Genomic DNA, 23207 nt, shown 5'->3' on the forward strand with positions numbered 1-23207 from the left:
ATCCTTATCTTATGGATAAGTCTTTTATGTGGCACCTTATCAAACGCCTTCTGGAACTCCAAGTTAATAATAGCCATCTGTTCCCCTCTATCCACTGCACTCATTATATCCTCAAAGAACTCTCAGTAAGTTTGTCAAACAGGACCTGCCTTTGCTGAATTCATGCTGCATCTGCCTGATGGATCGATCGATGACTCGCTATTTCTTCTTTAATGATAGCTTCAACCATTTTCCCAACTAGAGATGCTAAGATAACTGGCCTATAGTTATCTGCCTTTTGGCTACATCATTTTTTAAACAGTGGCATGACAATTGTTGTCTTCCAATCTGCTGGGACTTGCCCAGAGTAAGTAATCACAAACACCTCTAGTATAACTTCTGCCATTTCTTTCAGTACCCTGAGATGCATTCCATCAGGACTAGGGGACTTATCTATCTTCAAGTCCACAAATTTGCTCAACTCTACCTCTTTAGTGATAGCTAAAGGTCCTCACCTCCCACCGCGTCCATAACATTTCTCTTTATCATGTTAGATATGTCCTCCACCATGAAGACTGACACAAAATAGTCATTCAAAGCGTCTGCTATTTCCTCATTATCCAATATCAATTCCCCTTCTCATCCTTCCAGGGACCTAGATTCACTTTAGCCACCCTTTTCCACTTCATATAATTATAAAAAAAATTACTATTTGTTTTTAATATTTTGTGTTAGTTTATTTTCATAATCTATCTTCCCTTTCTTCATTGCTTACTTTTTAAAGTTTTCCCAATCTTCCAGTTTCCCAGTACTCTTGGCGACTTTGTATGCACGAGCTTTTAGTTTGATGCCTTCTTTTATTTGCTTAGCTATTCAAGGCGGGCTCTCCCCACTCTTACTGTCATTGCTTTTAACTGGAATATACTTTTGTTGAGCACCATGAAAAATCTCTTTGAAAGTCTTCCACTGTTCCTCAACCATCCCACCATATAGCCTGTTTTCCCAGTCTACACTAGCCAAATCCTCACTCATCCCATTGTAGTGTCCATTGTTTAGGCATAGTACACTGGTTTTAGATCTAACTATTGTACCCTCCATTTGCATGAGAAACTCAATCAAACTGTGATCGTCCTTTCCAAGAGTGGTTATCAGTGAGACATTCCAAGTCATCTTTCAGCAACTCACAAATGCACCTTTGACAGCACCTCCCAAGTCCAGCACCTTTAATGCTGAAAGGACAAGGGGAGCAAGGATACAGGCCATCCATCCCCTCCATTATCTCATATGACCTCAGATTGTATTATTTCCATTCCCTCTCAGTCACCGGATCAGACTGAGGCTCCTCATCTAACAATAATGAGAAGACACCTTTACATTCTCCTGGCTCAAGAAGGCAGCTGACCTTCGAGCACAATCAGAAATGGGCAAAAAGAACCAGCCGCTCAAGTGTGAACGAATATAACTATAAGCTTACAATCATTGTAAGGCTGCTTATATAATGATGTTATTTGAATTTTACACATTAAATTTATAAGCAGCATCAAAATCTACATGTTGTAATAATAACATATGTAGATAAATTATCATTAGAGAAATATTTTTGATTGGCCTAAACCCTACAGAAAATTAATTATTTTCATTATATATCTCTGTTTGCCAGAAGTTCTTTCTCTTTCATTGTGTTCAATAAAATGTATGGATTTTATCAACTTAGCAGCACAATTCATTTTCAGATGTATCTAACGACTTACTATCTTCAGAGAAGACAGGAGCTGTGAGAAGATACTGAAGGATTTTACGATCACGCTCAAAGGGACATTCCACCTGCTTCCAAGTCATAAACTCACTGACTTGCTTTGCCAGCTCCCAGAATTTCTAAAAGAAGCAGAAGCATTAAATCAAAACCTTTTAAACCACGTTGGGACGATGATCTTGGAGGAGATTCAAGAACATCAATCATGCTCGTTGGCAATAAATATTAAATAATTCACCAAAGTGATGCATTTGGATCAAAAATATACCAATGGTCAGGACCACGAACAAAAGAACAGTGTGAGTAAGTTACCTATAGCTGAGCATACACATATCTTGGTATTACTGATTGCATTTTCTATCTTACAATCTTTCTTTAAGGGATTCAGTTTAAGAAGTCCAAATGACATGGTGGTTGATATGTTAATGGACATAAGGTAGGTGGACTTAAGGACATCAGAGTGGAGCTGATAGGCATGTAAGAGAGAATAGGTTCCAGAAAACAAGTGGGAGAATGTGATTGGTAAAATAGTTCTGAAAACAGGCATGAAATTGATGGGCCCAATGGCCTCCTTCAAAGTCAAAATAAAATTTACGAATAACTGCTCATTCAGACCTATTACTAGAAGGTGTAACTCCTTCACACACTTTCAGTCTCTCTTGTACAGGAGTGGAATCTGCTGAATTGGCATTTACAAACCCAGTAATCCGGAGATGTGTTAAATGAGCCCACAAATGGTAGCAAATGTCTTGCCAGAAGCTTTCCTGAGAAGCTATTTGTGAAGCAGCACCAGCAGCATCTTTTATGCCAGTAAGTAACCTTTTTTAAAAGAGTAAAACTCAACCCCAAAATGAATTCTGTCATATATTAATTCCTTTTATCCTCATCAAATGAGAACCATGAAAAATATGCAAACAACCTCTCAAATATAACAGATCTGGCTCTGTGAGCTATCTATAGATATACTAAGCATCTCCATTTATCTAACTACTGTCTTAATTTCTTATTCTACAAGGGAAACAACATCACATTATTTATCTTGTACTTTTTTCATCAAATGTGCCACGTAACTCATCTATTTTAGAAAAATCTCTCATGTCACCTGTTCTGCTTGGATGTGGAACTTTCAAAGCTGACATGTTCACACGTTCTTGGAATTACACATATTGGCCTGATTTTCACTTTTAAAGTATTTATTTTAGCCTTGCCCTTTTACTCTAGCATTTTCTATAAATGTTTAATAAATTAAATTTTTGGTTTTACAGCTTAGTATTCTCACTTCCTATCAATTTGTTTGTGTCTTCAATGTTAGATAGATAGATAGATAGATAGATAGATAGATAGATAGATAGATAGATAGATAGATAGATAGATAGATAGATAGATACTTTATTCATCCCCATGGGGAAATTCAACTTTTTTTCCAATGTCCCATACACTTGTTGTAGCAAAACTAATTACATACAATACTTAACTCAGTAAAAAATATGATATGCATCTAAATCACTATCTCAAAAAGCATTAATAATAGCTTTTAAAAAGTTCTTAAGTCCTGGCGGTTGAATTGTAAAGCCTAATGGCATTGGGGAGTATTGACCTCTTCATCCTGTCTGAGGAGCATTGCATCGATAGTAACCTGTCACTGAAACTGCTTCTCTGTCTCTGGATGGTGCTATGTAGAGGATGTTCAGAGTTATCCATAATTGACCGTAGCCTACTCAGCGCCCTTCGCTCAGCTACCGATGTTAAACTCTCCAGTACTTTGCCCTCGACAGAGCCCGCCTTCCTTACCAGCTTATTAAGACGTGAGGCGTCCCTCTTCTTAATGCTTCCTCCCCAACACGCCACCACAAAGAAGAGGGCGCTCTCCACAACTGACCTATAGAACATCTTCAGCATCTCACTACAGACATTGAATGACGCCAACCTTCTAAGGAAGTACAGTCGACTCTGTGCCTTCCTGCACAAGGCATCTGTGTTGGCAGTCCAGTCTAGCTTCTCGTCTAACTGTACTCCCAGATACTTGTAGGTCTTAACCTGCTCCACACATTCTCCATTAATGATCACTGGCTCCATATGAGGCCTAGATCTCCTAAAGTCCACCACCATCTCCTTGGTCTTGGTGATATTGAGATGCAGGTAGTTTGAGTTGCACCATATCACAAAGTCCTGTATCAGTTTCCTATACTCCTCCTCCTGTCCATTCCTGACACACCCCACTATGGCCGTGTCATCAGCGAACTTCTGCACATGGCAGGACTCCGAGTTATATTGGAAGTCTGATGTGTACAGGGTGAACAGGACTGGAGAGAGTACGGTTCCCTGCGGCGCTCCTGTGCTGCTGACCACCGTGTCAGACCTACAGTCTCCCAACTGCACATACTGAGGTCTATCTGTCAAGTAGTCCACTATCCAATCCACCATGTGAGAGTCTACTCCCATCTCCGTTAGTTTGTGCCTTAAGATCTTGGGCTGGATGGTGTTAAAGGCACTAGAGAAGTCAAGGAATGCAATCCTCACAGCACAACTGACCCCATCTAGGTGAGAGAGTGATTTGTGCAGCAGATACGTGATAGCATCCTCCACTCCCACCTTCTCCTTATACGCAAACTGAAGAGGATCCTGGGCGTGCCTGGTTTGTGGCCTCAGATTCTGTATTATCAGCCGCTCCATGGTCTTCATCACGTGCGACGTCAAGGCAACAGGTCTGAAGTCATTCAACTCCTTTGGTTGTGGTTTCTTCGGTACCGGGACAATACAGGATGTTTTCCACTGTCTGGGTACTCTTCTCTGCTCTAGGCTCATGTGAAGATGCGCTGTAGTGGTTCTCCCAGCTCAGTCGCACAGGCCCTCAGTAATCGTGGGGAAACTCCATCCGGTCCAGCCGCCTTGCTGGTACAGATCTTCCTCAGTTGACCTTCCACCTGTGCAGCCGTAATCCTGGGCGTGGGCAAGGTCTCCTGTGAGTGGCTATTTTCCTGTGAGGGAAGTAAGCCTGATGTGGATTTCTGCGGTGAGGATGAGATTGTGCTGTCAAACCTGTTGAAGAAGTTGTTCAGCTGGTTCGCTTTCTCCACATCTCCACTTATGTTCGCCCCCCGCTTTGCACCGCATCCGGTGATGATCTTCATCCCATCCCACACCTCCTTCATGCTTTTTTTCTGCAGCTTTTGTTCTAGCTTCCTCCTATACTGCTCCTTTGCCCCCCTTATCTGTACTCTTTTAAGCTCCAACCGATCACCATCTTTAAAGGCCCTCTTCTTCTGGTTTAGGAGGCCTTTGATGTTACTAGTGATCCAGGGTTCCACCAAATTATGCACCAAAGTCCAATCACTGTCCTTCATTAAGACCCTAAGACATAGGAGCAGAAATAGGTCATTTGGCCCATCTTTTTCTCCCCTCCTCAGCCCCACTCTCCAGCCTTCTCACTGTAACCTTTGATGCCATGTCCAATCAAGAACCTATCAAGCTCTGCCTTAAATACACCCAACGGACAAGCCTCCGCAGCTGCTTGTGGTAACACATTCCACAAATTCACCACGATCTGGCTGAAGAGATTTCTCCACATCTGTTTTAAATGAATGCCCCTCTATCCTGGGACTGTGCCATCTTGACCTAGATGCCCACACCATGGGAAACATCCTTTCCTCATCTACTCTGTCTAGGTCTTTTAACATTCAAAAGATTTCAAAGAGAGCTTCCCTCGTCCTTCTAAATTCTAGTGAGTACAGACCCAGAGCCATCAAACATTCTTCGCATGATAACCCTTTCATTCACGGAATCACCCTTGTGAACCTCCTATGAACCCTCTCCAACGCCAGCACAATTTTTCTTAGATGAGCACCTGACAAGTGTTTATATAGCCTCAGCATCACATTCCTGCTCTTGTATTCTAGACCTCTTGAAAAGAAAGCTAACATTACATTTGCCTTCCTCAGCATTGACTCAACCTGAAAGGTAACCTTTAGGGTGTTCTGCACAAGGACCCCCAATTTTGCATCTCAGATTTTTGAATTTTCTCCCCATTTAAAAAATAGTTTGCACATTTATTTCTACTACCAAAGTGCATGACCATGCATTTTCCAACACTGTATTTCAATTCCCACCTTCTTGCCCATTCTCCTAATCTGTCTAAGACTTTCTTCAGCCTTCCTGTTTCCTCAACACTCCCTGCATCTCCACCAATCTTTGTATCATCTGCAAACTTGGCAACAAAGTCAACTATTCCATCATCTGTTATTGATATACTGCATAAAAAGCGGTTCCATAACTGACCCTGCGGAACACCACTAGTCACTGGCAGCCAAATAGAAAATAATCCTTTTAGACCCATTCACTGCCTCCTACCAGTCAGCCAATGCTCTAACCATGTCAGTAACTTTCCTGTAATACCATGGGCAGTTAACTTAGTAAGCAGCCTCATGTGTGGCACCTTGTCAAAGGCCTTCTGAAAGTCCAAATATACAACATCCACTGCATCCCCTCTATCTAGTCTACTTGTAATCTCCTCAAAGAATTCCAACAGGTTCATCAGGCAAGATTTTCCCTTAAGGAAACTGTGCTGATTTTGTCCTATCCTGTCCTTTGTCACCAAGTATTCCATAACCTCATCCTTAACAATTGACTTCAACATCTTCAGCTTAACTGATCTATAATTTCCTTTCTGCTACCTTCCTCCTTTATTAGAGTGGAGTGACATTTGCAAATTTCAAGTCCTTAAGCACCATGACAGAGTCCAATGATTCTTGAAAGATTATTTCTAATGCTTCCACAAACTCTTTCAGAACCCTAGGCTGCAGTTCATCTGGTCTGGTTGACGCAAGTACCCTTACGCCTTTTAGCTTTTTGAGCAGCTTCTCCCTTGTAATAGTAATTGCACTCACTTCTCTTCCCTCACACCTTTCAACACCTGGCACATGGTTGTACTATTTTGCCATTTGAGTATTTCTTCATTTTTGAAATATATCTATCCTGCCACTTCCCCATTTTCCCAAAATCTCACACCATTGCTGCTCTGCTGTCATCTCTGCCAGCATCTCCTTCCAATTTACTTTGGCCAACTCCTCTCTCATACCGCTGTCATTTCCCTTACTCCACTGAAATACTGCAATGTCAGACTATACTTACTCCCTATCAAATTTTATTAAATTACTAAAATTAGTAAAATAACTTGTAGTTATGAGACTGAATTCCATTTTGCTTTTATTCAATATTTCTCCTGATGGTTTTCCCATATTTAATTTTTGAACTTTCTGATTTGTCTCATATTTTCAGACCTACCATAAAATTGCTTTCAAATTTGAAATTTTCATAATTTAACTATCCTGCATCACCATTTACTAATATTTCAAAACTCTTATTGAAATGCTTCATTTTCATCTTAGCTGCTGAGGCTGTGTTCCTTCAGAGCCCTGTTCCAACTTCTTCACCTCTGATGGCACTCAATGCCCCTATTGCTTCATCTTCTACTACTGATTCTAATCTGCATTCTAAAGTGACTCCTGCATCTTACCCACAGTTTCCTTCCAAAATATGCTAAGATATGAAATATATCCAAGTCCTGATGAAGGTCCTGGCCTGAAACATTGACTGTTTACTCTTTTCCACAGATGCTGCCTGGCCTGCTGATTTCCTCCAGCATTTTGTGTGTGTTGCTTTCGATTTCTGCAGATTTTCTCGTGTTTATAAAATGTATTTAGGAGCTCTTGTTGTCAGTGATAGGGCAACATTTTGATCAAGTCTCAATATGTGTGGATCAGACTATGTCTAAGCTCAGCAAATAAGAAAATGCACCAGCTTTTGATAATAAAATAAAGAGCTGTTGTTGGGGAAAACCTGACAGACAGAGAGTGACAGGTCACTGATGACCTGAAATGGAAGGAGAATGTAATGACCAAAAATGCATTTAAATGAAGGACGTATGAAGTTTATTCAAAAGTACTGATGGTTTATTTACAAGACCTCATGGTTAATTATTTATGTTGAGCTTTTAACGTGCCTTGAAGAATGTTTATTGTTGTAAAGCAGGGACACCACACGATTCTCTTGCCCAACAGGATAAAAACATCGATATTAAGAGAACAGGATTTCCCTGCCTAAGGATGGACTGAAGGAGGAGCTACTCAAGTAGTAATTCGAAAATGAACGACAAGATGTAATTAAAATATCGGGAGAAAGCCACTGAAAAAGACACATCAAAGAAAACCTGAATACCAGAAAACGTAAGAGTGGTGTAGAAGACAATGGTAGAGGACCTTAATAGGATATCAGCTGAGGGAAAATTGGATGTATGATATCACAGAGATAATTTCAAGACAAATAATTAATTCTCAGGATATTGGCATTTATTAACCACCCCTAATTGCTTTTGAGATGGTGGTGGTCATTCCAATTTTAATGGTTTGGAGACTTTATCATGGGCATGTATATGGCCTACTACCTTTACTTGACACTTACGGCCTTCACTTGTGTGAAGTCAGATGGCAATGACCGGGCATTACATGGTATACCACCGAGATGCTGCCTGCAGAATACCCCTAACATTATTTGCTGGAGGATAATGTTGGGCTATGGTTTCATCTCACGTCAAAGTTACCACTGATTTTATCATTTCTTAAGATACTTCTGACATTTGGAGCCATTTAAAATATACTGACATTGAAGTAACAAACAATATAGCTAATGCATACAGAAATATCTAAAGTTAAAATAATTATAAAAATTATTTGGCATAAGACCTGAGAGGTGATCCTCCAGGGATGAAATTCCATTTGTTACTTGGTAAGTCCTGGACTAAATTTTATAGAATTTAGTGCCTGATGTTTCTGATTAGAATGGCCAACACAAGCTAGATGAACATCTGTTCCGGCTCAGAAGGTCTTTCAGACCCTCTTGACAATGCAAATTTCAGCAGCTCAATTCTTTTTTTTCTCTCTTTAGCCCTCACTTTATTTCCCTGTAGCACTGCAATCTATCCTTTTACACATGCCCAGCAACTCCCCCTTTTAAGGAAATTTGAATATTTGGTGAAAGGCAGAAGTAGAACGTGCAAACTCCACAGACTGAACCTGTGTTCTGGAAGCTGTGAGATAGCAGGACTGCCTTCCTAGTGCCCCTTTGTATTGTAACATGATAGTCTAATGTAGCTGAGTGGATTGTGAGGCCACCAGGAAGACAGTTCTGGATCAACCATATCAACTATGGTGTCAGGAACTTGGGAGTGGTATTATAGGGCAAACAGAGCAAGGGCAGCAGATTTCTTTCCCTGAAGGGCATTACTCAACCACACAATGAAGTGCCTCTGCTTGAAACGTCGACTGTTTACGTTTTTCCATAGATGCTGCCTGACCTGCTAAGTTCCTCCAGCATTTTGTGTTTATTGCTTTGATTTCCAGCATCTGCAGACTTTTTTGTGTTTGGGATTAATCGACCAGGTGGGTTCTTACAATGATCTGGCAGATATGCATCACTATTACTAAAAATAACCTTTTAATTCAAGCTTAATTACGTATTTCAGTGAATTTACAGAGTCCAACCAACAAAATATGCATCAAATCCACTTCCACATTTTTAGTCCAGGCTTCTGTCCAGTAACATTAACACAATGCTACATTCTCTTTGACATCATTTTGTATTTCAAAAGTGAAAGTTTTGTGTTTTTGTTAAATTGGATAGATTACTTAAAAGGAATAGGTGTAGTTATCAACTGGCAACTAATTGCAATCTCTTAATGTGCAACTATTCCTTTCTTCAAAATGTTTGATTGCTTTCGATATTTTATTTGCAGTTGCCTCGATTTTTTTTTTTGCAAGACTGCTTTATAAATGGGAAGGGAGCATCAGATTTTCTTACCTCAAAATTGACGTGACCGTTCATTAAACGATTGGCACAGCCCTCATTTAAAAAGTAAATATCCTTGATCAATAAACTGCAGAATGGAATCACAATCTGTCAAAAATGTAAGTGGATACTGTTAATTAAGTACTTAATTTACATGGTAAGCTTCAGCTAAAGAATTCTTTTAATTAATTATGGTATTAAATACAGATATTGACAAGCCTTAAAGGACAACCTTGTCTAACTGAAGATGCAGCAGGTTACAATGTAATTGAGAAAAAATGGTTTCTTCTAACACCATGCAATTATTAATTAGCAACTCTAATGTCTTGTGTGAAATTCTGTTTGCATCTTCCATTAGTAGAGGAATTTTGATAAGGAGCTTCATTAGGGAGCTTAATGTAAAGAAACCCTTAGGAGGCAGTTATCGTAATAAGACTGAATTCATACTGTAATATGAGAGGGAGAAGCGTAAGTCACATGTATCAGTATCGCAATGGAATAGAGGGAATTACAGAGGCATGAGAGACGAGCTTGTCCAGGTGGATTAGAGGAACAGCAAAGCAGAGATAGCTGAAGTTTCTGGGAAGACGCTGGATAGATATGTCCTACAAAAGAAGTTGTTCTCAAATGGCAGGGTGAGGCAACCACGGCTGACAAGGGAAGTTAAGGACTGCAGGAAAGCCAAGGAAAGGGCATATCAGGTAGCAAAAGTGAATGGGAAGTTGGATGGTTGGGAAGCTTTTAAAATCCAACAAAAGGCAACTGAAAAGCTATAAGAAGGGAAAAGATGAAATATAAGGGCAAACTAGCCAATAATATTAAGCAGAATACTTTGACTTTGATGCTAGACATGTTTAAAAAAAGGAGGAAGGTGAAAAAAGGAAATTATAGGCCAGTTAGCCTAACCTCACTGGTTGGGAAAGTGTTAGAATCTATTATTAAGAATGTGATTTCAGGGTACTTGGAGACTAATGATAAATTAAGTCTAAGTCAGCATGCTTTCTGTTAGGGAAATCTTGCCTGACAAATCTGTTAGCATTCTTTGAGGAAGTAACAAGCAGGGTGGACAAAGGAGAGTCAGTGGATGTCATTTACTTGGATTTTCAGAAGACACTTGATTAGGTCCATGCATGAGGCTGCTTAGCAGTATAAAACCCTATGGTGTTACAGGAAATATACTGGCATGCATAGAGGAATAGCTGACAGGCAGGAAGCAGTGAGTGGGAATAAAGAGGGCCTTTTCTGGTTGGCTGCCGGTGACTAGTGGTGTTCCTCAGGTATTGAGATTGCTACTTTTCACATTATCAGTGATTGGGATAATGGAATCGATGGTTTTGTGGCAAAGTTTGCGGATGATACGAAGATAGGTGTGGGGTAGGTAGTGCTGAGAAATCAATGTGTTTGCAGCAGAACTTAGTCAAATTGGAAGAATGCACAAAGAAGTGTCAGATGGAATACAGCGTTGGGAAATGTATGATAATGTATTTTGGTAAAAGGAAAAATAGTGTGGAATATTATCTAAATGGGGAGAAGGTTCAAACATCAAAGGTGCAGAGGGATTTGGGAATCCTCATGCAAGACTCCCAGAAGGTTAATTTACAGGTTGAGTCTGTGGTAAAGAAGGGAAATGCAATGCTGGTATTTATTTTGAGGGGAATAAATAATAGAATATCAAAGCAAGGAGATAATGCTGAGGCTTTATAAGACCCTTGTCAGGCTGCACTTGGAATATTGTCAACAGTTTTGGGCCCCATATCTCAGAAAGGATATGTTGTCATTGTTAAGAGTCCAGAGGAGGTCCACAAGGATAATTCTGGGAATGAAGGGGTTAACATACATAGACCATAGAAACTTATAGCACATTGCAAGTCCTTCGGCCCACAATGTTGTGCCAACCATGTAGCCTACTCTAGAAACTGCTTGGTATTTCCCTAGCGCATGGCTCTCTATTTTTCTAAGGTCCAAGTAGCTATTTAAGAGGCTCTTAAAAGCCCCTATTGCCAGCAGTGCATTCCACACACCTACCACTCTCTGTGTGAAAAGACATCTCCTTAGTACCTATTTCCAAGCACCTTAACACTATGCCCCCCTCGTGTTAGCCATTTCGGCCCTGGGAAAAAGCTCCTGGCTATCCACACAATCAATGGCCATCATCATTTTATACACCTCTATCAGGTCACCTCTCATCCTATATCACTCCAAGGAGGAAAGGCAAAGTACACACAACCTATTCTCATAAGGTATGCCCTCCAATCCAGGCAACATCCTTGTAAATCTCCTCTGTGCTCTCTCTATTGTATCCACATCCTTCCTGTAATGAATGAGGTGACCAGAAATGAACAAGATACTCCAAGTGGGATCTGACCAAGGTTTTACATAGCTGTAACATTACCTCATGGCTCTTGAACTCAATCCCATGGTTGATGAATGCCAACACACCATACGTCTTCTTAGCAACACTGTCAACTTGCACAGCAGCTTTGAGTGTCCTATTGACGCAGATCCCAAGATCTCTCAGATCCTCCACACTGCCAAGAGTCTTACCATTTATATTATATTCTGTCTTCAAATTGGACCTACCAAAATGAACGACTTCACAATCTGGGATGAACTCCATCTGCCACTTCTCAGCCCAGATCTGCATCCTATTGACGCCCTGCTGTAACCTCTGACCACCCTCCACACTATCCACAACACCCCAACCTTTGTGTCATCAGCAAATTAACTAACCCATCCCTCCACTTCCTCATCCAGGTCATTTATAAAAATCACGAAGAGCGGGGTCCCAAAACAGATCCCTGAGGCACACCACTGGTGTCTGACCTCCATGCAGAATATGACCCATCTACAACCACTCTGCCTTCTGTGGGCAAGCCAGTTCTGGATCCACAAAGCAAGGTACCCTTGGATCCCATGCCTCCTTACTTTCACAATAAGCCTTGCATGGGGTACCTTATCAAAAGCCTTGCTGAAATCCATATACACTACATCTACTGCTCTATCTTCATCAATGTGTTTAGTCACATCCTCAAAAAATTCAATCAGGCTCGTAAGGCATGACCTACCTTTCACAAAGCCATGCTGACTATTCCTAATCATATTATGCCTCTCCAAATGTTCATAAATCCTGCCTCTCCGGATCTTCTTCAACACTTGCCCGGCACTGAAGTCAGACGCACTGGTCTATAATTTCCTGGGTTATCTCTACTCCCTTGCTTGAACAAGCGAACAACATTTGCAACCTCCCAATCCTCTGGTACCTCTCCTGTCCCTATTGATGATGCAAAGTTCATCGTGAGACGTTCAGCAATCTACTCCCTCACCTCCCACAGCAGGCGGGGGTATATCTCATCCAGTCCAGGAGACTTAACTAACTTGCTGCTTTTCAAAAGCTCCAGCACATCTTCTTCCTTAATGTCTTAATGTCATTAAGACATTGTGTCTTAATGTCACAAGTGTTTCAGTCCATTGTAAGTCATCCCCACAATTGCCAAGGTCTTTTTCCCTGGTGAATACTGAAGCAAAGTATTCATTAAGTACTTCCACTATCTCATCTGGTTCCATACACACTTTTCCACCATCACACTTGATTGGTCCTATTCTCTCACATCCTATCCTCTCGCTCTTCACATACTTGTAGAATACCTTGGGGTGTTCTTTAATCCTGCTCACTAAGGCCTTCTCATGGCTCCTTCTGGCTCTCCTAATTCCATTCTTAAGCTCCTTCCTAGCAACCTTGTAATTTTCTAGAGCTCTACCAGTACCTCATTTCTTGAACCTTTTGTAAGCTTTTCTTTTCTTCTTAACTAGATTTTCTACATACTTTGTACACCACGGTTCTTTAACTCTACCATCCTTCCCCTGCCTCAATGGAACATACCTATGCAGAACTCCATGCAAATGTTCCCTGAACATTTGCCAAATTTCTGCCATGCATTTCCCTGAGAGCATCTGCTCCTGAGCTCTTGCCTCATAGCATCATATTTCCCCCTACCTCAATTAAATGTTTTCCCAAATTGTCTGCTCTTATCCCTCTCCAGCACTATGTTGAAGGAGATAGATTTGTGGTCACTACCGCCAAAATGCTCTCGCACCAAGAGATCTGACACATGACCAGGTTCATTTCCCAGTACCAGATCAAGTACAGCCTCTCTTCTAGTTGGCTTATCTACATATTTCTTCAGCAAACCTTCCTAAATACACCTAACAAACTCCACTCCATCCAAACCCCTTACGCTAAGGAGAGGAATATTAGGAAAGTTAAAACATATGACGAGTGTTTGGCAGCTTTGGGCCTGTACTCACTGGAATTTAGAAGAACGTGGGGCAATCTCATTGAAACCTACCAAACGTTGAAAGGACTAGAAAAGGTGGATGTGGAGAGGATGTTCCCTCCAGTGGGGGTATCCAGAACTAGAGGGAACAGCCTCAAAACTGAGGGGTGACCTTTTAGAACAGAAGTAAGGAAGAATTTTTTTCACTAGAGAGTGATGAATCTATGGAGTGATCTGCCACAGACTCAGTGGAGGCAAGTCCGTGGGTATACTTAAGGCAGAAGTTGATAGATTCCTGATTTATCAGGGCATCAAAGGATATGGCGAGAAAGCAGGTGTACGGGGTTGAGTGGGATCAGAGATCAGCCATGATGGAATAGCAGAACAGAATTGATTGGCTGAATGGTCTAATTCTGTTCTTATGTCTTATGGTCTTAATTTCTCTGGTTTGACATTAACCTTCATGTAGTATTATTTCAAAGTTATAGTCTCGTGCATTTTCCCTAAATATTTATACCTGAGAAAAATCAGCAACCAAGCTTGCATATTTCATAATTATCTTACAAAATATGGAGCTTAGCATATCATTATAGAACAGAGTTTCTGACAAAGTTATTTCAGTTAAATTAGTAGAAGCTGCAATATATTCCGTTCCAAAAGACTATAAGGTATAGGAGCAGAATTAGGCCATTTGGCCCATTGAGTCAGCTCCGCCATTTCATCATGGCTGATCTGTTTCCCCCTCAGCCCCAGTCTCCTGCCTTCTCCCCATATCCCTTCATGCCCTAACTAATGAAGAAACTATCAACCTCTGCCTTAAATATACCCAATGATTTGTCCTCCACAGCTGCCTGTGGCAATGAATTCCACAGATTCACCACTCCCTTGCTAAAGAAATTCCTCTTCATCTCCATTCTGAATGGGCATCCCTCTATTCTGGGGTTGTGTCCTCTGCCTTAGACTCCTCCACCACAGGAAACATATTCTTCAAATCGACCCTATCAGAGCCTTTCAACTTTCGATAGGTTTCAATGAGACCCCCCTTCATTCTTCTGAATTCCAGTGAGTACAGGCACAAAACCATCAAACGCTCCTCATATGACAAGCCTTCTAATCCCGGAATCATTTCCTTGAACCTCCTTTGAACCCACTCCAGTGTCAGCACATTCTTTCTAAGATATGGGGCTCAAAACTGTTCACAATACTCCAAGTGAATGTGTTATAAAGCCTTAACATCCTAACCCTCACAAAATGAACGCTAACATCCTAACCCTCACAAAATGAACGCTAGCATCCTAACCCTCACGAAATGAACGCTGACATCCTAACCCTCACAAAATGAACGCTAACATCCTAACCCTCACGAAATGAACGCTAACATCCTAACCCTCACGAAATGAACGCTGACATCCTAACCCTCACAAAATGAACGCTAACATCCTAACCCTCACGAAATGAACACTAACATCCTAACCCTCACGAAATGAACGCTGACATCCTAACCCTCACGAAATGAACGCTAACATCCTAACCCTCACGAAATGAACGCTAACATCCTAACCCTCACGAAATGAACGCTGACATCCTAACCCTCACGAAATGAACACTAACATCCTAACCCTCACGAAATGAACGCTGACATCCTAACCCTCACGAAATGAACGCTGACATCCTAACCCTCACGAAATGAATGCTAGCATCCTAACCCTCACAAAATGAATGCTAACATCCTAACCCTCACAAAATGAATGCTAACATCCTAACCCTCACAAAATGAACGCTAGCATCCTAACCCTCACAAAATGAATGCTAACATCCTAACCCTCACGAAATGAACGCTGACATCCTAACCCTCACGAAATGAATGCTTGCATTACACTTGCCTTCATCACCACCAACTCAGTTTTTTAACTTTTAGTTTCTCATGCTTTACAATTTTCCCAGTTATTTGAGCTCTACTGTGAAAAAACAGGAGCATGCAATTCACAAATAAAAATTCTCAGTGAAATTAATCAAAACCCTTTGTAATATTCATTTATGTGAACAAACAGTAGTGGGCTGAATACTTTGACAAGGCACTATATCTGAATAATGTCAATATTATTTTGACAATGACAATACTTATCATCTGCCTAGCCTTAAAGAGAGTTGACGTTCCTCTGATGCCTTTCCTCTGTTATCAAATAGGCTGGGCAGCTTTCATTTGACTTGTTTTTTGTCAATCCAGTTACAACCAGGTAATTACAACAGCCATGCACTTCATTATTACCTCTGGCATTCCCCAAAGATTTACACTCACTTTCCCCTGAGTTTTTATCTATTTTCTGCTCCTCAGCAACATATTTAAAAACATAACACACGGCTTCTTAAGCACTCATTCCTGAATGCACCTCAGCCATATGTAATGTGAAACGAGGAGGTTAAACATGCCTTTGTAGTTATTTCAGTGCCAACTCTATTCATGAGGGCTTTGACAGCACATCATATGAAAGAAAGGCGGGTTTGATTTCTACACGCGATTATGTATGAGTACACTCTGGAAGTTGCTGTCAGGAATGGAAGGCTTCTCATTATTGTCATCACAAATTCTGGGCCATTATCTATCAGGGATCTCTAAATTAGGACATGAAGACAGGATAAATAATAAACCCAATCAGCATGTTTACAAGTCGCTCAAAGATAAAAATTGGTTCTGGTTACTAAATGGACCGTCATGGCTGTTTTCAAAATCTGTTCCACCTACAAAACGTGGTGTATACAGCCCGGTCCATCACAGGAAAAGCCCTCCCCACCACTGAGCACAAAGTGTGCTGCCACAAGAAAGCAGCATCCATCATCAAGAATCCTCACCTTCTCCGTTACTGTCGGTAAGGAGGTCGAGGAGCCTTTGGTCCCGTATCACCAGATTCAAGAACAGTTATTACTTTTCATCCAGGAGGCTCCTGAACCAGTGTGGATAACTTCACTCAGCACAACACTGAACTGATCACTGATTACAACCTATGAACTTACTGTCAAGGACTCTACAAATTCTATTCTCAGTGTGATTTATTATTATTGTTGTAATTGCAGAGTGCATCTTCTTTTGCATACTGGTTTCTTGTCAATCGTGTGCAATCTATCATTGATTATATTGTATTTCTATGGTCTCCTGTGAAAATGAATCTCAGGGTAGTATAAGTTGATAAATATGTACTCCAATAATAAATTTACTTGGAACTTTGAACCTTTAACCTCAATTGTTCTACTTTGGAAATTGGTTATACAGTATATTTTTCTATATTGAGAAAAAAAATAACAGGTTATACTAAGTATTGGGTTGAAAGAATGGGAAAGGTGGTGGTGAGATAGAACTGGGTATCATCAGTGATTCTATGAACACATCCATTGCTGCTTTTGAATATGCCACAAAGGAGAAACATGTAGATATAGGATCTACGTGTCTCAATCTAATTTCTCAAAGAGCCTCACAATCGTGTTGTTCCCTGCTTCGTGGATGCCTAGAAATCTCATTTTGCTTGAAAGGAAGGTTTTGCGGGGAACCCTCAGCTGAGATGAATGTAACAAATCCTTGAGAAGTTGTTAATAAGTCATCAGTAAGAGCAAAATACAAAACAACAAACTGAAGAAGCCTCGATTTTATTTAAGTTTTTTTTCATGTTAAGACTTATCAGAAGTCACATGACCAAGGATTTTTAAATGCTTTTATTGTGCATGATCAAACCCTACCTTTTCTCTGGTGCTATGGGCTGTTGTTGATCTCTGGGCTGCTCCTCGCAAAGCCGTCCTGTAATTGTAGAAATTACTAGAAGGATCCATTTGGTGCTTAAAAGGAAAGCAAAATCAATGATTATTTTAAAGTTGAAAAGTACATGTTAGAATTATTTTCTACAATATGAATTTAATTGACTAACTTGAAAAAATAGTTTCTCTTATTAATCACACTCCTATAATATTTATTTCAATAAAATTCAGATCTTATAGAAAAACAAAGAACATTTTAATTCTATTAATACTTAATTTAACAACACAGTGGAATTGATTTTCTGTTTTTCCTAACTATGATTTAAAGTAACCTGATCTCAATTAGATTTGTTGATTGAATATATACCATGAAACATAAAGCAAAGCTACCAAATGATACCCTAGCGAACAAAGAAGGAGAATCCTGCCAAAGGCAAGCAAGGAAATAGAATTGAAAATAATGTCATTAATCAATATGATATTTTACCTGTTCAATCAACAGAAATAAATAAAGTGTTTTGTGTACCAGCAAATCTATCAAAATATGAAATGATTTGATATTACACATTACAAAATATAAGAGCAAAGATTTGAAAAATAATAATGTCAATAATTTATTCTAAATTATTTGGCTCATCAAGGCTGTACCATCTCAGCGATAGAGCTTTCCAAATAGTCCGTTCCCTTGGCCACTGCCTAGAGTCCTGTAAATACTACTCTTTCAGACATGTATGTATTTAGCTTCATAAGAACATAAAATAGGAACAGTAGACCATCTGGCATGTTGAACGTGTTCCACCATTCAATATGATCACGGCTGAAAACTCTGCTCCACCCTACCTGCCTTCAAGGTTAAGTTCAAGAATAATTATCGTTCAACCATACATGAATACCCATGAATAAAGCCAAACGGAACAGCATTACTGCAGGGCCAAGGTGCAAAACATAACACCAACAGTCAGACACAAAGCACGTATAAGATAGCATATACAAGATACCAATAAAATACAGTCACACAAAAATGTATGTAGTCCAAGGCCCTGAGTCCATGAATGTTTAAGCAGACTGCAATCAAATATAATACAGCTTGACTTCCTGCCGAGCGAACACTGGGGGGCAGCACTGACTCTGGCTTGGACGCCGTGCCACCCTGCCCTCGATACTCCAGTGGAACACACCGACTCCAACGCCCCTCTTCTGGGCAACTGTAAACAGGCATCGCCACGGCTTGATGCCTGATCCTCACTACGACCGATGCCATGCAGCTAGATCCACATCCCGTCAATAAATCAGTGAATCAGACTTCCAACATTCCACATTAACAATGTCCAACAGGGTCTTGCGATCACAAGAAAAGTGACTAAGATCATCACTCGCTGTTAGCTGCACACTGACTCCTCTGCCACTTCTCTGACGCAGGCAGCATCACAATCTGTAACAAGCCCAACTCCTTCAGTTTCTCTGTCAACGAGCAACTCGCTGATGGGGTAGACCTGCAGTACCTTAAGTTCTTAATGTCCTGCAGGGTCTTGCAGTCGTAACACATACGTTTATAAAAGACAATAACACCTCTGGTTGACCCTGTAGAAGCTGCTGAAATTGAATGCCTTTTCCACAATTATACAAGGATTCATTTAACTATGCTTAAACATATTTTAATGTTTAGGTAGCATCTATTGCTTACTTGGGTAGAGTAACATCCTTGCTCCTAAATTCAATCCCTCTGGAAATAGGCCAGCATTCCATTTGCTTCTTGATAACCTGTTGCACCTGTAAACTTCTATGATTCAAGCACAAGCACTCCCAAGTTCCTCTGCACAACACCTACTGCCATTTAAGTAACAATTTTATCTTCAATTTTTCCTTCTAAAGTGTAAGACTTACATTTATAGCATTGGACACAACCTCCCAGACCCTTCCCACTCACAACATATATTTTCTTTATGACCCTCTGCATCCTTCCATTTAAATATGACCATATTTCCTCGTAAAATTATTTTTGTTCTGTCAGTCATACTATGTCCCTTGTTGTCTGACTGCACCATAAATGGGAAGTTTTCTCTCTCTCCCTCTCTCATATTTCAATGTGCTTTCTGACTTTACCTATATCAGACATGTCAGGAATTGCCTTTGTTCCATTGAGAATAGCACCACATCTTATAGTCTTCTCAGATATCTACGGTCTTTTTTTCCTGTAACCCTTCCAGCAAAACTTCTACGCATCCTCTCTGAAACTTTTATATATTGTATTTCCTAAGGTATGATTATAATACCACAAGACATATGAACAGAATTAGGTCAAACAGGCCATCCAGTCTACTCCGACATCCCATTATGTTGGTTCATTTTCCCTCTCAACCCTATTATCCTGACCTCTTCTCGTTATCTTTGATATCTTTACTAATCCAGAACTTCTCAATCTCTGCTTTAAAGTGACTTGGCCTCCACGACTTCCTTGAGGTAATAAATTCCACAGATTACTGAACCCCTGGCTTAAAGAATTCTCCTTCACCTCTGTTCTAAGGAGAAGCCCTTTATATTCTGATGCTCTGCCTTCTGGTCCTGGACTCTCCCACTAATGGGAATATTCTCTCTACGTCCACTCTGTCTCAGGCTTCCTTCTAAATTCAACGAGCACAGGCCCAGAGATAAACAATACTGTCTATAAGCTATCATATATTTACATGTACTGTGTTGTTTTATTATTGTGTTCGTTATCTCATTTTGCATTTTTTGTACTGTATCAGATGGGGAGTAACAATTCATTCTCCTTTACACTTGTGTACTGGAAATGATATTAAACAATCTTGAATAAAACACTCCTCATGTTAACCCTTTCATTCCCTGGAGAATTTTCATAAACCTCCTCTGGACCCTCTCTAATACTAGCATATGCTTTCTTAGATATGGGGTCTAAAACTGCTCACCATGCTCCAAATCTGGTCTGACTAATGCCAGATAATGTCTCAGCATGTATGGTATCATCCCCAGTACTGGAGATCCTATTCTGGTTGTGACCAAACCAGTCTATCTTTTATAAAGGTTCACCACAACTTCATGACTCTTTCACTCTAATGTCCGGGATCCTGTGTGCTTTAATCACTTTCTCAGCCTACTCTGTCACTTTTATTATAGTATGCACACGATCCCTCTGTTCCATTAACACTTTTAGAACTATGTTCTCTAATTATACTGTCTCATTGAAACACAGAAAACCTACAGCACAATACAGGCCCTTCGGCCCACAAAGCTGTGCCGAACATGTCCTTACCTTAGAAATTACCTAGGGTTACCCATAGACCTCTATTTTTCTAAGCTCCATGTACCTGTCCAGGAGTCTATCATATTCACCTCCACCACCGTTGCCGGCAGCCCATTCCACGCACTCACCACTCTCTGCGTAAAAAACTTACCCATGATATCTCCTCTGTACCTACTTCCAAGCACCTTAAAACTGTGCCCTCTCATGCAAGCCATTTCCGCCCTGGGATAAACCCTTTGACTATCCACTCTATCAATGCCTCTCATCATCTTATACACCTCTATCAGGTCACCTCTTATCCTCTGTTGCTCCAAGGAAAAAAGGCCGAGTTCACTCAATCTATTCTCAGAAGACATGCTCCCCAATCCAGGCAAAATCCTTGTAAATCTCCTCTGCACCCTTTCTATGGTTCCCACATCCTTCCTATTGTGAGGCAACCAGAACTGAGCACAGTACTCCACAGTATCTCTTCTCACTATTCCAACTAAATTGGAACACATTACATTCTTCTCAAAATTAAGTGTTATTGATATCTATCTATCCATTCTACAAACCAGCCAATACCTCCCTAAGGGCTATTATCTCCTTACAATTACAACACCTCCATCTTCTGGGTTATTTGCAAAATTGGAAATGGATCTCTGTTAACCCAAGTCTAAAGTATTAATAAATGTTAAGTAAAGCAGTACTGACCCTCATGCCCTATGGAAATTCTTGTACACCAAGTCGACTACTTTTCCTTATCAACTCGTCATTACTTTACAAACAAAACTCTATCGAGTTAATCACTCAGAAATTGCCCCTAATAAATCCACATTTAATTTCTCTAAGAGACTATCATTTCTGTGCTGATGATTGTTTTTAAAATTTCGCTCATTACCTAATTTAAATTGCCTGATTTGGGCTTCCTCAATTTATCCTTACACACTGACTTAAACAAGTGAACAACATTTGCAATTTCCAATCATCAGATATCTAGATTTATCTGAGAAATCATAGCTATGATCTCAGCAACTTCCTCATTTACTTTCCTCAGCAAATTAGGATGCATTCCATCTAGACCAAGTGATTCATTGCCTCTAACTAGCTTCTTTAGACCTTCTCTAGTCTAACCAAGTCCTCAATTACATCTTTCTCTACTTAGGCTCCAGTAGCATCTCTGTCCTTGGTGAAAACTCAAAGTACCTCAGTCTAGCAGATCAACCATGTCTACTTCCTCCATAATCAGATTTCCTTTTTAAGCATAATTAACCAATACAAGATATTTCTATTTCGAAAATGAATACCCCACGGTCTTGCCCATTGTAGTACACTCAGTATTATCAGGACTCAAGGTAGCTGAATCACAATAACAAATTTTGTGTTGGTTGAACTCACCTCAAGGATATGAAATTTGGCTGTTTTGATTTTGGCCCAGGTTTTCTTTAGCCTGGAAACCGGGCTCATGTTCATGCCAGCTGAAAAACAGACAAATTGAGATGACTCTGTTTATGTAATGTACTGCAGAGTAAAGCATGGTGACCTAATCTAACTCTTAGAAACCCCAACTATGAGTGCCAAAGTTGATCTGGGTTTTGAATAAGTACTCAGGTTCAGTTTGGATCAACCTAGCTCAGTATTTTATCCAGATCAGAGTAATTCTATTTGGTATTATTCTCTTGTTTGAACGATTGGCATAGCAATTCTTTGCTACAGATTTTCCACAAATGCTTCTGGATCTGGTTGAGTCAGGTATGGGAACAAAGGGTCTCAGTATTGTCAGACTGTGGTGGTTGGTTTGTACCAAAATTATTCTCTGTAGAGCTCTACTGCAGAGACCAAACTTCTTCAGTGATATTTCCCATGACTCTTGTGAAAGAGAAAGGAGGAATAAATAAGTAGTTCTACAAATAATTGAGATACACTTTTCTGATAAAGGCTAGCACAATAATATGAGTGACAACACTACTAAGCTTAACAACACCCATATGAATACAGTTCCTCCAACAGAGTAAAGTATTCAATGTAGAATTATCAAAACAAAAATCAGTATGAATTACATATTAGACCACAATCTCAGTCAATGAAGTCAGTTTTAAGAAATCTATTACAGAAGAAAAGTGAATCAAAAACTATTGGTGGAGAGAATTCAGAGCATAGGACCTTGGAAACCCAAATGTACAGCCATCAATGTTAGAACAATTACATTTGGGAATGATGAAGAGATTATAAACAGAGACGGTTATCTGGAGGTTAATAAGTTTGAAGGAGTTTAGAGATAGGCTGAGGAAAGACCTTGAAAGGACTTGAAAACAAAACAGGAATTTTAAAGCAAGGTATGATATATTCATAAGACAATGCAGGTAAGCAAAATCCA

At 40.1% G+C, this 23207-nt stretch overlaps 1 protein-coding gene across 6 annotated transcripts in view; it reads right to left on the minus strand.

Annotated features, from left to right (window-relative positions):
- rasgef1ba (RasGEF domain family, member 1Ba) overlaps window positions 1-23207 on the minus strand; it is a 96098-nt gene that overhangs the window by 17667 nt on the left and 55224 nt on the right. For all 6 annotated transcript variants that reach the window (XM_073065235.1, XM_073065234.1, XM_073065232.1 and 3 more), the window contains 4 exons: window positions 22229-22308; window positions 17575-17670; window positions 9584-9679; window positions 1731-1854 (listed from right to left, as the gene is read on the minus strand). In XM_073065235.1, the coding sequence (XP_072921336.1) occupies window positions 1731-1854; window positions 9584-9679; window positions 17575-17670; window positions 22229-22308 (396 nt within the window). The remainder of the gene's footprint in view (window positions 1-1730; window positions 1855-9583; window positions 9680-17574; window positions 17671-22228; window positions 22309-23207) is intronic.

Source organism: Hemitrygon akajei, chromosome 13 (genome assembly GCF_048418815.1).
Source record: "Hemitrygon akajei chromosome 13, sHemAka1.3, whole genome shotgun sequence".
NCBI lineage: Eukaryota > Metazoa > Chordata > Chondrichthyes > Myliobatiformes > Dasyatidae > Hemitrygon > Hemitrygon akajei.